Source organism: Palaemon carinicauda, chromosome 42, assembly GCF_036898095.1.
Source record: "Palaemon carinicauda isolate YSFRI2023 chromosome 42, ASM3689809v2, whole genome shotgun sequence".
Classification (NCBI taxonomy): Eukaryota; Metazoa; Arthropoda; class Malacostraca; order Decapoda; family Palaemonidae; genus Palaemon; species Palaemon carinicauda.
In genome coordinates, this window is record NC_090766.1 from 13874176 (window position 1) to 13894114 (window position 19939).

At 37.0% G+C, this 19939-nt stretch overlaps 1 protein-coding gene across 1 annotated transcript; it reads right to left on the bottom strand.

Annotated features, from left to right (window-relative positions):
- Positions 1-16698: 16698 nt before the first annotated feature.
- LOC137633017 (uncharacterized) lies at positions 16699-19242 on the bottom strand. The gene has a single exon (XM_068365184.1). It carries the CDS (start codon positions 18979-18981, stop codon positions 16699-16701), a length of 2283 nt encoding a protein of 760 aa, XP_068221285.1. The 5' UTR covers positions 18982-19242.
- Between the last annotated feature and the right edge of the window lie 697 nt (positions 19243-19939).

Genomic DNA, 19939 nt, shown 5'->3' on the forward strand with positions numbered 1-19939 from the left:
AATTAAGTCAGAAAAGTCCCCAGAAGTCTATACAATGTATATAACCCTAAGTCATAAACAGAACGACCAACATTTATATACCCTATAGACTCCCTAAAGACACACACATACCAAAATTTGCCTATACCTTACTGAGAGCAGCAAAAAGTTAATCAATATCACTAATAAATCAAACGTACAAAATACCAACACGTTCAATTTCAGCTAGCAAACTTACTGCTTCATCATTTTCAAACCATACCTCTATTATTAACCTTTTTATTCCTAAAAATATATATATATATATATATATATATATATATATATATATATATATATATATATATATATATATATATATAACTGTCACAATAAATGTTATCTGAATTATAAGAATGATTGTGATTTCACAGCCTCTCAGACATTTCTTAACAGAGCATTTTCTTTGAATTAACATGGCCACTGTTTGTGCAGTAACTCACTGGTGTGTGGCAACTGTACGTAGATCGCATAGCTACCTTTAGCACTAGGCCTATCCAGCCATGATAATACCCAAATTACGACACTAAAAGATAAATGATTTTCAAATAACTTTCAAGTGTTTTGAAGTATCTTGATTAACATTACTGACACACACACACACAGAGAGAGAGAGAGAGAGAGAGAGAGAGAGAGAGAGAGAGAGAGAGAGAGAGAGAGAGAGAGAGTGTTTGAAGTATCTTGATTAATATTACTGACAGAGAGAGAGAGAGAGAGAGAGAGAGAGAGAGAGAGAGACTCAGTGTCGCCCTTCTAATCCACTAATCAGGCTGCCTGTGAATCAGCCCTAAGAGAGTTATAACAATCCGGGGCCACTGTGGTAATACAAACAAGACGCATTAGGCCTAAGACAGGCCTGGCTAATCGTATTTCATGCAAGACCCTCTTGTGACGTCAATACCCCAGGGAGGGAACAGACTCAGGAGAGAGAGAGAGAGAGAGAGAGAGAGAGAGAGAGAGAGAGGCTGTCCCATGTTGCCTCTGCCTAATGTAGGCAAGTTTCCCGTTAGATGGCACCGTAATCTTCAGTTTGCCTGTGGCCCAGTCTAAACTCCCTTTACTCGTTCTCCGTTGCTTGTTCACCCTGAAAGCAACCCATGCTTTTAAAAAGCATTTTCTTGTACGCCTGCTTGTTTAATATAGTACATTGTTCAAAGGAGGACTCAAGAGAATTAAAAATGTCATGAATACACAAATGCCAGTAAAAATGCTTTTCTAGGTAATGAACATCAGCTGTTACTAGTCCACTGCAGAACAAAGGCCTCAGACAACATATAGGCAACAATATATACTAGCTGTCTCTCTCATACATAATTGTAAGAGCCTACTTATTGTTTACAATAGTTAATGCAAACATAAGTTTAGTTTATACCTCTTAGCATAGGCTACTAAGATCCAGGACACGAACACAGAACATTGCAAGTAAGACATGCCATTTTTAAACAGTATGTTAATTGTACTTATAGACGAAAAATGGAGAGATTGGAGTTACTAAAACAAAAATTAGTACTAAAGCAAGTAATAAGAATTTGAATGTTACACAAACTAGTTTTAAAAAACTGTAAAAATCAATAGGCCTATATAAACAAAACTATAGTGGTGCACAAAATTATTAACGTGCCAAGTTCGTAGGAACATTTAAACGTCAATAAAGAAAGTGATGAAGACTTAATATCAGTAAGCAAGCGTTCCTTCTATACCAGTTAGGCTAAACCTCAACACAGCATTAAGAATGCTAAAGTATCTCCAATTTCAACTAAATCTCGTGATAATCAACTGCCAACCATATACACAATTCACACCTTAAGACCTGTTTCTTCCAGAGAGAGAGAGAGAGAGAGAGAGAGAGAGAGAGACCTGGGCGCTTGTACTAATGTTGAACCTACCCAGAGTTCTCCAAAAACGTGTCACGATTCCAAGCGCTTTCTACTCCTGTTATGCAATGGAACACTGTTTGCAACATTTTGAATAAAATATTTCGATATTCCAATTCCACTCAACCATTCAAATTGAGAGAGAGAGAGAGAGAGAGAGAGAGAGAGAGAGAGAGAGAGAGAGAGAGAGAGAGAGAGAGAGAGAGATCTTTCCATGTCACTGAATATCGTGATTTTAAATTTGATTTGAACATAGCCATCAAAATGGAGAGGGCAAAATGGTGTTGCCTTTATTCAAATATTTCCAAAGACTAAATTGTTCATTACTTCTCTTTTCGTTTGTTTATTTTCTTTCTCACAGTAATATTTTTCCTTGTTGAAGCCATAGGGCTTATAGCATCCTGGTTTTCCAGTTAAAACTAGGTTTGCAACTTTACTAGTTATAATAATAATAATTGAAAGTTTAGAAGCATAGAAAATTATTCGTTAACCCACCAACCTTCCCTATATAATAAAATGCAAGTGTCACGCTCAAAGGGGACTAGTAGTAGTCACACACTGGTGAGAGGGGGATACAAAGAGAGGTACACTCTGAAACCACATTCTCCCACAAATTGCCAAACCAACGGGTTGTAGTTAGAAAAGGGAGAGGGGTGGAACTGTAAATCTGTGTGCGTGATATCTATGTAAATATTGAGAAGTAATTTTTGACATCTCGGATACAGTTATTTTATAATTACAAATAACCTAATGTACATAAATAAATAGTAGACGGCGAGATATATTTATAATAATGGTTAAAAGGGTTAAACTACACAAATACTATTCAGATGAAACAAAGAGAAGCGGATACCAGCCTAAAGAACTCCTAGAGGAGGGGCATAACGTTACCCGGCTCCTGAATCTGGCTAAAAATAGACAACTCGCTGAGACTACGCCACGCTCCACTCACTAGACAACTTGTTCTATTAGTATTAAGGGTTTTATATAAGATATCGACATGAAGCAAGTAATTATATGAAACCAGTTTGTGTGCATATGCTCTTTATAAAATTGCTTTCTATTTAAATGGACGCATGAATATTTTCGAGGATATATGTAATTGTCGTTGGGATATGTATGTATGTATATGTATATTAATATTTTTCAGAATAATTTATTATAATTATTTTCATCGTTTATTTATTTTATTTCCTTTCTTTAATGAGCTATTTTTTCCCAGTTAGAGCCCTTGGCTTATAGCATCTTGCTTTTCCAACTAGGGTTGTGTCATGGCTAGTAATAATAATAATAATAATAATAATAATAATAATAATAAAATACATTTCCATAGACTTCTGTGCTATGTTTGTGTTAAACATTTGTTTCAAATGAACCATAGCCTTAAGTTCAAAAGTGTTTGAACCAAGATTTTTTTTTCTGTTATAAAAAAAAAATAAAAATAAATACTTTTCAATATAAGGACTAAAGAAACATACCAGCTCCACAATAACAACAATACGTAGTTATCAAATAACAAAACCTCAACTTTAAATTATAACGGTGAGCAGCTTTCAAAACAAAAACACACTTCAGAGAATAATAAATGACAAAAGAACTTGAGTACAAGTCGCACTCTACTATCTACAGAGCAACCCAACCGCCTTCAGTGTCAGAATACAAGCGTACCCAAAAACAAGATTATTATTATTACTATTATTATCACATTCTAAGCTATAACCCTAGTTGGAATAGTAAGATGCTAGAAGCCCAAGGGCTCCAACAGGGAAAATAGCCCAGTGAGGAAATAATATAAGGAATGAAATAATCTACAAGGGGAGTAATTTAACAATTAAAATAAGATATTTTGAGAATAGTACCCTTAGCATAAATCTTTCATATATAAACTATGAAAAGTTAAAAAATAAACAAAAGGAAGAGAAATAAGATAGAACAGTGTGCCTGTGCACCCTCAAGCAAGGGATGGGGATAATAATAACCCTATATAATAAAGAGCAAGTATCCGACTACATATATAAATACTGTATATATATATATATATATATATATATATATATATATATATATATATATATATATATATATATATATATATATGTGTGTGTGTGTGTGTGTGTGTATGTGTGTGTCACGCTACGGGGAAGAGGGAGTAGACATACCCAGGCGAGAGGAAGAAGGCATACTCTGGTGAGAAGTGGTACCCTAAGAGTTACACTCTGAAAACACACTCCCACAAATTGCAGAACCAGCTGGTTGTAGTTAAGAAAGGGGTAGGGTTGAATCCGTCTAAATATTTAGACGTCAATTTTGACGGCTCGGGTACACTAGTAATAACAACAACAAGTGTCCAGTTTTAAGACACGTTTGTGGATGTTATGCTACACATAGTTCCATGATTAGGCACTTTATTATTATTAATTGCTAAGCTACAACCCTAGTTGGAAAAGAAGGATGTTATGAGCCCAGGGGCTCTAACAGTTAAAATAGCCCAGCGAGGGAATGAAACAAGGAAAAATAAAACATTTTAAGAACAGTAACATTAAAATAAATATTTCCTATATAAACTATTAAAAACTTTAACAACGTTTACTTTAAAGCCAAAAGCAATTTAAGCATGCTTTTAAACAAGGTCCCACGTGATCTGAAGTTTAAACATGGAAACTTTAATATCGGTAAAGATAAAAACTGGACTTGGAATGAGAAAAATGGGGTTAAAAGCGTGGAGCCAATTGTAAGTATATAATAATTTACGTGATCATAATTATATAATATTCGATTACTAGTTTAGCATTAATAATGAAAATTATACGTAATGAGAGAGTGTTTCACTCTTTGTGTCAGAAATAATGCTTATGCGAGTAATAATCAAAACAACTATACGCAATGAGAGAGAGAGAGAGAGAGAGAGAGAGAGAGAGAGAGAGAGAGAGAGAGAGAGAGAGAGAGATTTTACTTTTTATCAGAAATGATGCATAAAAGTATCAATAGCATCAATTATATGCAACGAGTGAAAGAGCTTTTTACTATTTTTATAAATGATGCATATGAGAGTATTAATAACAATAACAACTATATGCAATGATACATACTGTATGAGTGCAAAACATCATGCCAGCTGCCATTGCATTCTAACAAACTCTGCCCTTTCGAAACCACAATAAATGAAAAACTGGATTATGCCACTAGGCCTAAAAAAATATAAACGTTCCCTGGAGCTCTCAATTACATCACCCTTCACAGTCGGGGGACCTACACCTGTCTAGCCTGTAATTCCATTAAGAAGCGAATGCTCATAAACAATAAACAGCTGTTTCAGACACTGCTATTTCGCCTGCGCACGCACGCACGCACACAGACAATTCCTACAAGAAGTTTTGACTCGGTCACGTCAACGAATCTCCCCAAAATTTTACCTCGGTCATGACGTGGGGGGAACTTTCACTCCATCTTGGAGAGCGTGCGTTGGAGAGAGAGAGACAGAGAGAGAGAGAGAGAGAGAGAGAGAGAGAGAGAGAGAGAGAGAGAGAGAGAGAGAGAGAGAGAGAGAACTGCAACCCCCCTACACAATGCCTCCAAAGCCATTTCGATGTAAAACCTGCTCCAGGTAACAAGTGGTGGGAAGGAGGAGGTGGAGATAGAGAGGGATGGGACCGTAGCAGTGTTGCCATATCTGGGGATTTATCCCTAGATTTGTGGATTTTGGGTGTCTGATGGGGATATTGTTTACATGTCTATGAAGAAGCAAAAATGAGTAAACCTTAATATTGTTGCAATTAGTTTACTTGAACTTACATGAAGTATAGCGAGCAATTTCTATATTAATAAAACCTAAATTATCAGAAGAAAATATATATCTGGAAATGGGGACTTTTGGGTTTTTGGGGAATTTTCTATGAGTTTTGGGGATCTTTTACCACAAGTTTTGGGGATTTTCAGACTACAAATCTGGCAACACTGGATGGGAGAAGGGAATAAAAGAGGGTCACTGAGTATACGGTAGGTAGCTAGGGAGGGAATCATTTACACTTCCTCTAAATCTTCACTTTCGAATTACCTAAAAGAAGGTTCAAGTAAAAGAATCTCTCTCTCTCTCTCTCTCTCTCTCTCTCTCTCTCTCTCTCTCTCTCTCTCTCTCTCTCTCTCTCCTTGTATTACAATAGAAAATTATTAATATTCACATGAAAAGCGTAAGATTAAATTTTTCACTTATTCTTGGTGGCATTGTGAGGTATTACTACAACACCAAAAACGATGATAACTCTAAAATACTTAATTTTAACTGTTCATTACTTTTCCCATAGTTTACTTATTTCCTTACTTCCTCACTGGGCTATTTTTCTGTTGGAGCCCTTGGGCTTACAGCATCATGCTTTTCCAACTAGGGTTATAGCTTAGCTAGTAATAATAATAATAATAATTATATACATCGACGCGAATACCCAAAAGGAATAAAGTTAGCATTTTCAAACTAAAATTTGGCAAGCGATTCCTGTTGCTAAGTGGTCCGAGGAAAAAAAAAAAAAAAACTTTCATGATGTCCAACATAAACATTCTCTCGGTGAAGGAGGGAAAATGATGACCTTTGACCCTTCAGCACAACAAGCCGTTTACTCCTAACATTTACTGTGTTCCATAAGATTTGTTTACCTGTACGTCAGTCGAAAGTCATACTGTATATAGTCAATAATGACCTAATTCATATACAGATATTGACCTAATTCATATACAGATAACATTGACCTAATTTACATAGATAATAATGACCTAATTTACATAGATAATAATGACCTAATTTACATAGATAATAATGACCTAATTCATATGCAGATAATAATGACCTAATTTATATACAGATAATATTGACCTAATTCATATGCAGATAATAATGACCTAATTTATATACAGATAATATTGACCTAATTCATATACAGATATTGACCTAATTCATATAGACATAATAATGGCTTAACTCATATACAGATAATGACAATTAACACAGAATATTGACCTAATTCATATATAGGTAATGACCTATTGCATATACAAATAATGACCTAATTCATATACAGTTAATAATGACATAATTCATAGATAACCAAATTTATAGAATGACCTAATTCATAGATAACCTAATTTATAGAATGACCTAATTCATATACAGTTAATAATGACCTAATTCACATACTGATAACAATCCTATTTCAAAATACATCGGGAGGGAGGGGGCTAAAACAGTTATTCCTTATTTTAGAAGTCTTTATTTAAGAATTTTTTGGCATTTCTCAAATAAGAGGTATAAAATTTATTATAATTTTAAGGGAATTGTAGCTGAAAAAAATTTACTTAATAGAAAGTTAAAATGCCAGTTTTATACAGTTAATATACTATATAGTTATACAGTGAAATCAGCGAATGTCAAGTCGCCGAAATCACCACTATTTTTCAACAAAATAATTTTTTTAAAATTAATAATCGAGAAAGGATCAAACAGCTTTTTGTTGCCAACATCTTTAGGCTAAGTCTGTTGACATTTTACCGTATTCGGATATTTCTTAGGCTTTAGAACTAGAGAACAACCTATTCTCTCTCTCTCAACAGGTAGGTCCGGGAACCGTTCCAAATTTTGTCTGGGTTGCAAAAACCGAAGCTTAAAAACAAACAAACAGTTATTTTAAAATTAATAGAAATCGAATAACTCTTAACACCAAATATCAAAAGATAATAGAAAAATAAATACAATAGGTTCTTGAAGGATGACAAAAAATTTTAATTAGTCGCACCCCTAGTCACTAAAACCACATACTGTACTTTAAAGGCTGCTTCCTTGTACTATCACACAGGGGAACCCTACACACAACATGACCTGGAAGATCAGTATATTGTATGTATATTGTCAAATCCACATTATCGAAGCACTTACAGAACAAGAAAGTCTTTAGTTTCTTATTGAAAGCATGAATATTTTCGGTCTTTCGGCTATCTAGTGGGAGCTTATTGTATACTGTATAGTATTAGGGTCGCATATTTAAGAGCTCTAGAACCTACTTAAGACAAACATCTTGGCTCCAATAATTTGAAATCATCTGCAACCATTCTTATATATGCTGTACGTTAAGGATTTTGAATATTGTATACCGGTAAGGACACTACTGGAACAAAGAAAAAAATAGCTCACGAAAAAATATAAAAACAATAAAAAAATAATTAAGCAATAATCACACAATTCCTTTATAACTCGGTTCAAGGGAATGGCCCTGCCACAATAATAAATTATTTGCATCCCACGATATTTTTGTCAACACCGTGACCTTAAGATTGTCAATATTGGTCGTAAAAATCTAAATCATTAATTTGCCAGTAAAGAATAGGTTTTTTTTTTTTTTTTTGGGGGGGGGGGGAATCTTATCAGCAACATTCACGTAACGAGTTCTGGCAAACCTGCCCTTTATAAGATTACTACAATATCAACTTTAATTCTTTCGCCATCTCTTATGCATTGGATGAGAGGAAACATCTGATTCAATAACTGTTGGAAAATCACTTCAAAGTATCATTAAAACTAATGTCAACACTGAAGAGCATTGCTTTATTATGGAGACCCTACAAACACGATGGCAATGACTGTACAAAGTATATATAAAGTTGAATGTGCTAAGACTGTACAAATTATATAAATTTAGTAAGCTAAATTTGCTAATGTACAAATTATATAAATTTATTAAGCTAAATTTGCTAACTGTACAAATTATATGAATTCATTGAGCTAAATTTGCTAATGTACAAATTATATAAATTTATAAAGCTAAATTTGCTAACAATGAACAAATTATATAAATTCATTAAGCTAAATTTGCTAACAATGTACAAAAAAAATTTATTAAGCTGAATTAGCTAACACTGTACAAATTATATAAATTTACTAAGCTACACTTGCCGTCTTCCGTATAGAACTTACAGGCTATATCTGCTACCCTATACAACCTCCATAATACATGTAAATAAATAAAAAAGACCCGTTCTCCGACCACAGAACAACAGTCGCTATGAACCCTGAGAGAGAGAGAGAGAGAGAGAGAGAGAGAGAGAGAGAGAGAGAGAGAGAGAGAGAGAGAGACGCCTCGACTTTACAACCTAGATCTTCCCCCTCGACAGCTCCTGTTACAAAAACATTAAAACCACAACATACCACATCTGCGAATTGAGTCATATATACAACATCCAAGTCAGTACTGTTCTCAGAGAACTTCCAGAGTTACTTCTAGCAGCGAAGTTAGAAGTAAATTTAATTGGTGATATGATGTATAAAGTAACTTGGATCTACAGTATTCTACATAGACATAAGGTCGATTAATCATTATGAGTACCATAGGAATAAACTCTACTAAAAGATAATTGGACTGGTTTATATTATATATATATATATATATATATATATATATATATATATATATATATATATATATATATATATATATACCTTTCTGAGTGGGGATACCTTAACGTGGCGAAAGGGTTTATGTATAGCCACCATCAGCAACGCTGTTAAAAGATTATAGAACTGGTTTGCAGAACAAAGGCCTAAGGCATGTCCTTCCACTTGTGTCTGTTGATGGTGTTAGTGCCAGTTCATCCCCTCCCCCCACAAACTTTCTTAGTTCGATAATACATCGTCTTCTCTTCATTCCCCTATTTCTTAATATATATATATATATATATATATATATATATATATATATATATATATATATATATATATATATATATATATATATATGCCCAAATGTAGGCTATAATATGAGAAGTCTTATCACTGAAGGCGACGGACGACGGTCCAAACATCCGCTCCACAAAAGACTGTCCGTCCACAGGACGCCGACATCCTACGAAACCTTAATGCTAAATGAGATACTCTTCTTTTATCTATAACTTAGAAAAAAAATAATTTCGATTAGCATGGATAATCATTAAAAGAACTGGCAATTAAATTATTATAATTACAACTGATGACATAATTCAATGCGGTTATGTATATAAAACCGCATGTATCTTGAACTCATCAAGCGAACACGAAAATTTTACTTGGGTCCTAACGGCTGAGAGAGAGAGAGAGAGAGAGAGAGAGAGAGAGAGAGAGAGAGAGAGAGAGAGAGAGAGAGAGAGAGAAGGCTATGTTCATCCCGGAGAAGGGATACGAGTAACATGGGGAGGGATGGATTGGAAGCCTTGGAGAACAAAGTGGTCAGAGAAGAAGGGGGGGGGAGGGAGGGGGTTACTCTAGGTATTGGGTGGACAATAGGTGGGGGTTATTGACTCAGGTGGGGCTACTACTTTACAGACTCCCAATGTCTTGATGCCTAACGTTTCGATGCAAATGTGAAATCGCAGAAAGGAAATAACCATGAAAGGATTATGACACTCCCGATTTTATGGCACTGTGGAGACAATAAATTTACATTATGCAATGAATTTAAGGCCCATGACAAAAGAACGGAGTAACCTAGCTCAAAACATCTAATTAAATTTAATCCAAAATTCTAAACCCACCTCACTATATCAATGGCAGTATTACATTTCAATTACCTGTAATGGATAACGAAATTCTACCCAACTGGCAGTACTCGGTATTTCGATACGCCTCTAGTGGTAGTAACAGAAGTGAATGCAACAGTACAAACAGATTGGTATTCTTGGCAACTATCTGAACTTGAATCTGCATAAATTCTTATGAAAAGCGTAAGAGAAATAGTGTATTGACTCCCTTAAATAGTAACAGGATGTACCACAGTTGGTTGGAACACACACAACAATATACCGAAGCCAGCCAAACAAGAGACTATAACTCGTAGGGACATAGACCCAACTAAACAAAACCTGCTCGGAAAAACAGAAATTATGCAAAACACAACTTCTAACAAAACAAAATTCTCAGAGCACGTAATAAGAGAAATTACTTTCCACAACCAAAGCCCGAAACAGCACCTTCCGGACTTTCTTTTCACTGAAAACAAGCAGTGCAGCATACGCCCCTTTCCTCCTTCATTGTCAACAGACCATAGCAGACGCTAAACAAAAGTATGTCAGCGGATATAAACGCACAAAAGACTCCGTCATTATCAACCATGCTGGCTCTAGGCAATACATTCTCCAGACTGACCTTGATTTAGCATTCCATTATATTTTTTCAACAAACTGGCAGACTAATATACTGTATCGACAAAGGCGAGACAGTAGGTAGGCCAGGGCACCAGCCACCCGTTGAGATACTGCCACTAGAGAGTTATGACCTCTTTTGACTAGCCAGACAGTACTACATTAGATCCTTCTCTCTCGTTATGGTTCATTTTCCCTTTGCTTACACATACACCGAATATTCTGGCCCATTCTTTACACATTCTCCTCTGTCCGCATACACCTGACATCACTGAGATTATCAAACAATTCTTCTTCACCCAAGGGGTTACTGTACTGTAATTGTTCAGTGGCCACTTTCCTTATGCTAAGGGTAGAAGAGAGACTTTAGCTATGGCAAGCAGCTCTTCTAGAAGGAGGACACTCCAAAATTAAACCATTGTTCTCTAGTCTTGGTTAGTGCCATAGCCTCTGTACCATGGTCTTCCACTGTCATGGGTTAGAGTTCTCTTGCTTGGGGGTACACTCGGGCATACTATTCTATCTAATTTCTCTTCCTCTTGTTTTGTTAAAGTTTATATACGAGATGTTTATTTTAGTAATGTTGCTTTTCTTAAAATATTTTATTTTTCACTATTTCCTTTTCCTCACTGAGCTATTTTCCATGTTGGAGCTCCTGGGCTTATAGCATCCTGCTTTTCCAACTCGGGTTGTAGCTTAGCAAGTAATAATAATAATAATACTATCAGGTAGGCAAAATGGCATTCTTTTCTATAAAAACTGATAGACTAATTACATCAACATTCCAATCTTCTCCACATTTTCAAAACAACGAGAATACATTTAGAGTTTTTAAGTAGTATATCAACATACAAAGAGTACAACGAGAGAAAGATTCCTGCCATGAGACGTAGTACGCTAAAGGGGGGGGGGGTAGTGGGGGATAAATGCTACAGCGATAACGTCACTGACGGTTGGACCACTGTCTGCTGGTCTGGGTCATCATGCACTCTCTCTAACACAGCTACATCGTCCCCATTTGCAAATAAGCTACGTAACGACACTGCTGCTAACAACATTTCGCATGATATTAAAGTACTTAAGAAACCACTAATGGAGGTATCATGTTAAGAATGAAAATTATCGTATAGGCTAATGTATATTATTATACTTACAGATAGCGGGTTTATCACGGCTTAAAATAACGATTGGTCAGCAAAAATCCTTGTCAAGATGCTCACCAAGGTTCTTTCCAGGGTAATTAAATACAAGCTACTCTTACTAACGTTTAAGATACTGAACCAAACTATCTAAAAGAATGCCTGAAAAAACTAGAACTAGAAACAAATTTTACCATAAGACACATGAGTGACAAACATAGACTATCTGAACCAAGAACAAATAGTAAATTTAGTGAAAGGGCTTTCAGCTACTGTGCGCCTAGACATTATAATAAACTGCCAACTGAAATAAAGGACTTAAAGGGAACAATTGAATTTAAGAAGAAACTAAAGACATTACTTTTCACAAGATCATATGATTTGGAAGATCTACAATCAAAGAATTGTATAAGTTATAATGAAAATGTTTCGTTAGATGATTGATATAGACCCGCCCAAGAAGTAGTTCACTCGACTTCAGTGGAGGGTTGGATTTAAACCCAAAACAAGTAGATAAGATGCTCACCAAAGTTCTTTCCAGGGTAACTACAATGTTGTTATGAAAGAAAAAGGAACACAATTGTCGCCATATAATTACTTATGCCGAACAATGGTACACTGGTACCAATTCAAAACGGTACATAAAGTACCTAGGTAGGAATTTGCAGTAGGGAAAGCACTATCACGAATATACAACTCTACCCCCATACACAATAACAAGGTAATATATATATATATATATATATATATATATATATATATATATATATATATATATATATATATACACACACACACACATATATATATATATATATATATATATATATATATATATATATATATATAGAGAGAGAGAGAGAGAGAGAGAGAGAGAGAGAGAGAGAGAGAGAGAGAGAGAGAGAGAGAGAGAGAGATATAAGGTGACCTTTCTCAACTCCCAAACTAGAGGCTACTGCGGAATTACATATTTAAGTTTTTGTAGTAAATAAACCGTAATTTAGGAATAGATACTATAAAAAAAAAAATTCACGTGAGTGTAAGCATACATAGAAATTGAAAAAGACAGGAACATATTTCTCTTCCTATTGCTTGTTTGCTTTAAGTTTTATAGTTTATATATGAAAGAGCTATCTATCTTGCTATTGTTATTAAAATATTTAAATTTATTAGTTCACTACTCCTCTTACAGTTTATTTATTTCCTTGTTCACTTTCCTCACTGGGCTATCTTTCCCTGTTAGAACCGTTAGGCTTATAGCATTCTGCTTCTTCAACTAGGGATGTTGCTTGGCTAATAATAACAATAATATTAATAATAATAACAATAATATTAATAATAATAACAACAATATTAATAATAAAGAAACGGCCTGTGATCCATGTAAACTGGTAGTCTACGGGAAGCGGACAATGAAGAGACTGGGCCTCGAGATAAGCCTCTATACTGTATGTACAATTAAACTGCCGGAACTGGGTTATTATGACACTCAAGGGAACTGTTTCATGGCTGTTTTTATGTATAAATAGCTATGTGGAGCAGCGTATTATCATGCCGTTCCGTGTCTTGAAAACGGTAAATAGAAATGGAGAGGATTTATTTTAGTGATATTATTATTACTAGCTAAGCTACAACCCTAGTTGGGAAAGCAGGATACTATGAGGCCATGGGCTGCAACAGAAAAAAAAATAGCCCAGTGAAGAAAGGAAACGGAAATAAATACACTTCAAGAGAAGTAATGAACTATTAAAATTAAATATTTTAAGAATAGTACCATTAAAATAAACCTTTCATATATAAACTGCAAAACTTAAAAAAAGAGGAAGAAAAATAAGATACCCCCCAAAAAAATCTTTTAAAACTATAACCAAAACAAATAGTGCTAATTGGGCAAATTTACACTATCAACTGAAATAAAGAATAAATATCAAATAATAAACAATAAATCAATTACAGTTAAACCATTACAAATGACATGGAATCCTAAGTCCCCAGTAACAACCCCCAAACGCTACAGGAACCAGGACTAGATAACGGTTGAAAACCTATTTTGCCCTGTTGGAGGCCTTGGGCTTATAGAATCATGCTCTTCGAACTAGGGTTCTAGCTTAACTAATAATAATAATAATTAAGATGGTTGGCAAAGTCTTTCATAACTGGTATGATTGGTTGAACAATCAACTATTTCTGGTCACTAAATATCCCTATGAACTGTTCAATCACTCAAAACAAAAACAAAATCTTAATAGATTAACACAAGACACAGTGAGACTATTATTCATGCATTCTCATATATTGTTTATGTCCTTTTCTCTCTGGATTTTCCCTGTTGGTGCCATAGGGTTTGTAGCATCATGGTTTTTCAATTAGGGTTGTAGCTTATCTAGCAATAATAATAATAATAATAATAATAAAGAAAAAGAAAATGCGACCATGCGAGATAACCACTAGAGTGAGGCGATAAACCTACAATCCAAGGGTAATTCGACTAACCTCTGAGTCATAGGGATTTCTCTCCAGTGAGAAGTAAAGAAAGTAAGGATAAGAGGGAAAAGCCGATGAGCCTACAAATCTATAATATAAAACGAACTAAAATTACTGCTTTATAACAACCATCCCTTTTCTATTTAGAGAGTTGATATAGGTTATAGAGAATCTACAGAGAAACAACCAGCCCTTTTCTATTTAGAGAATTGATATTGGTTATAGACTCTATTGATAATCGTCTCTAAATAGGTCTTGTAGGATTTCTCTAAACTTGTGTGAGGAGTGTGGGGGAGGAAGAGAGGAGTGTGACCGAGGCGACAGGACGTGGGACGTATGTAGCATGATAATGCCCTCAGCCAGTGTCCTAACACTACGACCAGCACAGCCACAGGCTGACATCATTCTAAACACTTTCATCCTTTAACTATAATATCCAATGCACATTACTTACATCATTACTATACCTAAACTACTTGACTAAACATATATTAGTTTTTACGTTCTTTAACTTATATAATATGCAATGCCTCATAGGCATCATAAATCATTAAGTTCCTATTATTATTATTAATATCCATGCTACAACCCTAGTTGGAAAAGCAAGATGCTATAAACCCAGAGGCTCCAACAGGGAAAAATAGCCCAGTGAGGAAAGGAAATAAGGAAATAAATAAATGAAAAGAACAAATTAACAATAAATCATTCTAAAATAAGTAACAACGTCAAAACAGACATGTCATATATAAACTATTAACATCAAAAACAAGTTCTGCATAAGACTAAACCGTATATAATTTAAATGGCTAAAAAGATAATAGAAAAATTAAGAGCTCATGGCATGTTTTAATTTTACTTTCATTAGCCACCACTCAATCAAATTTGAATAAGACCTTCCAAACGCACTCAAGTATTCTGCCAGTTAGTACATAAGTGTACTTACATGCATTATAATGGGGTTTAAACAGAATACTTTCTATTCTATTTACTGTCGGTTGGTCCTTAAAATATAATTTTTTTTTTTTAAATTGGGCCAAGTATCAGCATTAACCTGTGCACTTTCAATTCCAACTAATTGACAAAAATACCTTATTCATTCACAAACACTAAAATTCCAAAAGCAAGATATTTTCAATGTACAAAATTGCCATGACACTATCGTAACAAGCTTTCTAACGGCTAGAATTAATTGCCTGTGATGTACTCTGAATGCTTGATGTGCTGGCTAAGCATTGATGTTCTTGTTACTTTCTTGAAGACAGAATCCAAACTGGCTCTAAGGCCATTAGTACTATTATGTTACTAAAAAGTAAATTAACCTACTTAAAAAGTAGTGATATTTTCATTATATTTATCAATGTGTTTAAGCTATTTGGAAATCGGCATTTGTATCCAATACAGGAAACATAACACTAAAAATAATGGGAAATAAAAAGGTTACTTCATAAAAAAAAAGCTTTCGTTGACATATCCTGGAACGGTATCGAGTACAAATGCTACAAGGAAAAGATTAACAGAGAGAGAGAGAGAGAGAGAGAGAGAGAGAGAGAGAGAGAGAGAGAGAGAGAGAGAGAGAGAGAGAGAGAGGCTAGAGCCATCCAAAGTTTCCTTCAGTTCGTTGAAATCACCCACCAACTTAATACACCACCCGTTATATTCAATGACATCAGCAAGTAGCTATTTTTATTTTCACAACTGTCCTATAATTTTGAGAAAACTAACCAATTCAAACTCAGGAATACAAAATAATGGTCAGCTATTGGAGACAACTTAAACAGGAAAATTTAAATAATAAAAACTTGTTTATAAGGAGATTGAAAAAACGGTTTAACGACATTGAAATTTGAATTAAATGAAGGACAAAAATTTTCGCTACCGTTATGTTCAAGAAGCGTCATCACGAAGAAAATTTTTTCTAATATTTACCAAATTAATGGAACGTATCTACCCCTACCACGAGACAAAACACACGTTACTGGAAATAACAAATTTGGATGCTTACAATAACATCATTCATTAAACCTGGAAATAGCTCAGACATTTCTTACCTTGGGGGTCCTGTTGGATAGATCCAAACCATCATTTTCGACGTAATCCGGGGCTGCAGTTTTGCTAGAAGTGAAATTAAACACCTGAGTATTAGCGCTCTGTCCCCGCCAGTCCCTGTTGGCAGCGGGCTTAAGGATGGGGGAAATGCCCTCAGCGGACTGTTTGTTAAAGGCTTCGACCAAGTTTCCTTTGCCTGGACTTCGAACCAGGTCATCGGATAGGAAGGGGGAAGCTTTAGTTTCCACTGGACTTAACACTACATTTTGGGGGAATTGCGAGCCTCTCACTGGGTCCTTCCCCTGAGCTGGGGTTGACCTGGGGGATTCCACTTTCGCCGGGAACTTCACTGGGTCCCCCTTGGGGCCGAGGTGGAAGGGCGGGGATTCACTTTTCGTTGGGGATCGAACGGACTCCACTTTGGTCACCTTTTGGGGATCAAATCTGGATGGGACAGACTCAGGCCCTTCTCGGGACTTTTCGGCGTTCTTCAGGTTCTCCTGCTGGACCCGATCGCTTTCCTGAGACTTGGTAATCTTGGAGACGGGAGTTGTGAGCTGATGGAGGGGCTCTGTGACCTCGGGAGTGGGGGGCACCCTGTGAGATACCACGGGGGATGCTGGCAAGGGAGTGGGTGTTGGAGAAGACGGTTTCGTTGGGGCTTTGGGATGACTTTGAGTCGACAACGATGACCGAGTGAAATTGAATTCCTGGCACTGACTCTCTTTACGAATATTGCTCACAGCTGTGTTGGAGACCCTTCTCAATCCTTCTTCCACTATCGCAGCGTTACTTTCAACTGAATGTCGGAGTTCACCACCGTTCACCAAAGGTGCCGTCACCGAGGCTGTGACTGGGGTCAGGCCAGGCCGCGCCCTGCCCCCACCAACCCCCAAGACTCCTGCAGCACTTTCCTCTCCACTGCCTACATCACCGTTTTGGGCAGTGGCACGAACACTGAGGGTGGCCCTTGGAGAGGCCCTAGACACCTGTGCCACTTGTTTCAACGACGACTTGGCTTCCTCGATTGTAACTGGGAATGCTGGGCCAGGAGGAGTGACCTTTCTGGGGGGTATATCTGTTGGTTTGGCCATCAGGGCAGGTTTGGGTGATGGAGGGGACACTCCGTTAGTTTTGTTGTTGATGGCTTGGGCAGCTTTGTGAGCTGCCACTCGGGCTTTAGTACCTCTCAGTGCTTTGCCTCCAACGGGCTCGAAAATCTTCTTCACGTGTCGCACCGTATCGGGAGGAGGCATCTCCTCAACCATGTTCGAGGATGACATCTTTCTAGTTAAGGGCGGGGGTTCGCCACCATCCACGCCTTTGGTAAGGGCACCATTCAATTGTTGCTGCTCAGTCTTGGGCTTGGAGGTTTCAATGATAATCACATCATCCTTCTGTAAAGCAGACAGACTAGATTGCAAACGACTGGTAGCAGACTTGCTCTTGGGCAGCCCACGGGATCTGGTTTCCTCAGATAACCTACTGCTTAACGAATCCACAGACCGGGCACGTTTCATCACCTCCCTGCGATGACTGGCTGTGTTGGCCTGGGTATGGTGCCCATGGCGGGGTTTGGCAACATTCGAGCTCCTTTCCTGCCACGTTTCCCGTGGATCATCCAAGAGGTCCTCCAGCGAGCTGAATTTTCTTAAAGGAGGGCGAGAACGTGTGTCCCTCATGGCCAAAGACATGTACCGGTTCTTGAGTTTGGAAACGATCCCTGGTCCATAACTAAAGTCTTCCTCATTTTCTTGGACAGTAGTACAAGAATCACTATAGGATGAGTAAGTTGGAGAGGTAACCCTCGGCCCCTCATCGTTAAGGCCTTTATGATGCATGTTGCTTACGTTGGCACTCGCAATTTCACTCTTTACAGCACATTTCTGGGAATAGCTCCCATCACCACAGACACCTATAGGAGTGACACGACCACCTTCCAATCGAGAACTGACCGCGTTGTTGTTTGACGGGTAGGGGTGGGAGGAGGCTGGGCCACTCACGGAGCGTATCAGTGGCAGGTGTGGGCCCCTCAATGAGGATGACGGGCCACTTACCGAGGATGACGGGCCACTCAACATGGATGAGACAGGGGGGCCACTCAACAAGCCTCGCCCCCTACCCGCCATCGGTGGTGTGGGAGTTGGGAGTCCAAACCCTCCATGCATTCGGACATTAGCCCTTTTACGTAATATCAAGTCCCTTTTCCATGATGGAAGGTCATCCAATTGGGATTCTTGACCACTTATGTAACCTTGCATCGTAGCCATGATGATAACAGGCGAGCTTATCAGTTAAAACATCCGCTAACAAGAGATATCACACTTCCTTTACCCACTTTTTAAACCACCAAAGTCACCAGTACCCTTCATTTGCTTGTTTTCCACTAGAAGTAAGACTATACACTATATACACAACGGTTTTTCACTAATGGTTTAGTATTTCTGTGATAATTCCATGGTTTCCTCAGAGTTCTGGTGTTACACCTAACACCGACACCGTCCTATCCTCACTGTTGTTGATAAGCTTGCCGCTCCGTGGGGCCGATGCCATGTGCTGTATTTCCTTTAATTTAATTCGATTTCCGGTTGCAAGTCTGTAATATATGAAAGTCACTTATTTAATCATTATAAATTCAAGTTTTTTATTCTCTAGTTTGGTAGCTAAATAAAATTTCATAGCACGATGAAAAATATTAATTGAATAGATATGTTGCGCGCCTCGGAACATGAAGCGTAGGCCCTCTACCGGCCATGTCGGGAAGTAGATTAACGTACTCCCAGCTGACACCTCCTGTAACTGTACTTCGTATAAAAATTTACTTCGTGCTCATCCATACGCTCAGGGGTGGTTATCCTTACGTAAAATTACATTCCTTGACAAGCATCTCACTCACTGCTTTACCAAAGATCCCAGGAAGACGCTACGTACACATTAACGCATGGCAAAAATATATACGCCCATGGCAGGGTTCGATCCATACATTAATAAATCCACACCCGTGCGTAATAGCGCGAATTTTCATATGACTGCGCAATCATAAACGTTTCACGAATAAACTGCTATTTTCCACCAATCCCTCTCACCACATGCGAATGAAAACAGGAAGATCATATGTCTATTAATCAATCTACTTAGAGAAATAAATAAATTTGTTATAGCTAATCTAATAAGGATAATTTTTTTTCTCGCTTTCATCAAGTCAGTGCGGATGAACTTTGTTACGCA

Excerpts from the sequence above, each read along its gene's own strand:
- LOC137633017 (XM_068365184.1), bottom strand. The coding sequence starts at position 18,981 with ATGGCTACGATGCAAGGTTACATAAGTGGTCAAGAATCCCAATTGGAT.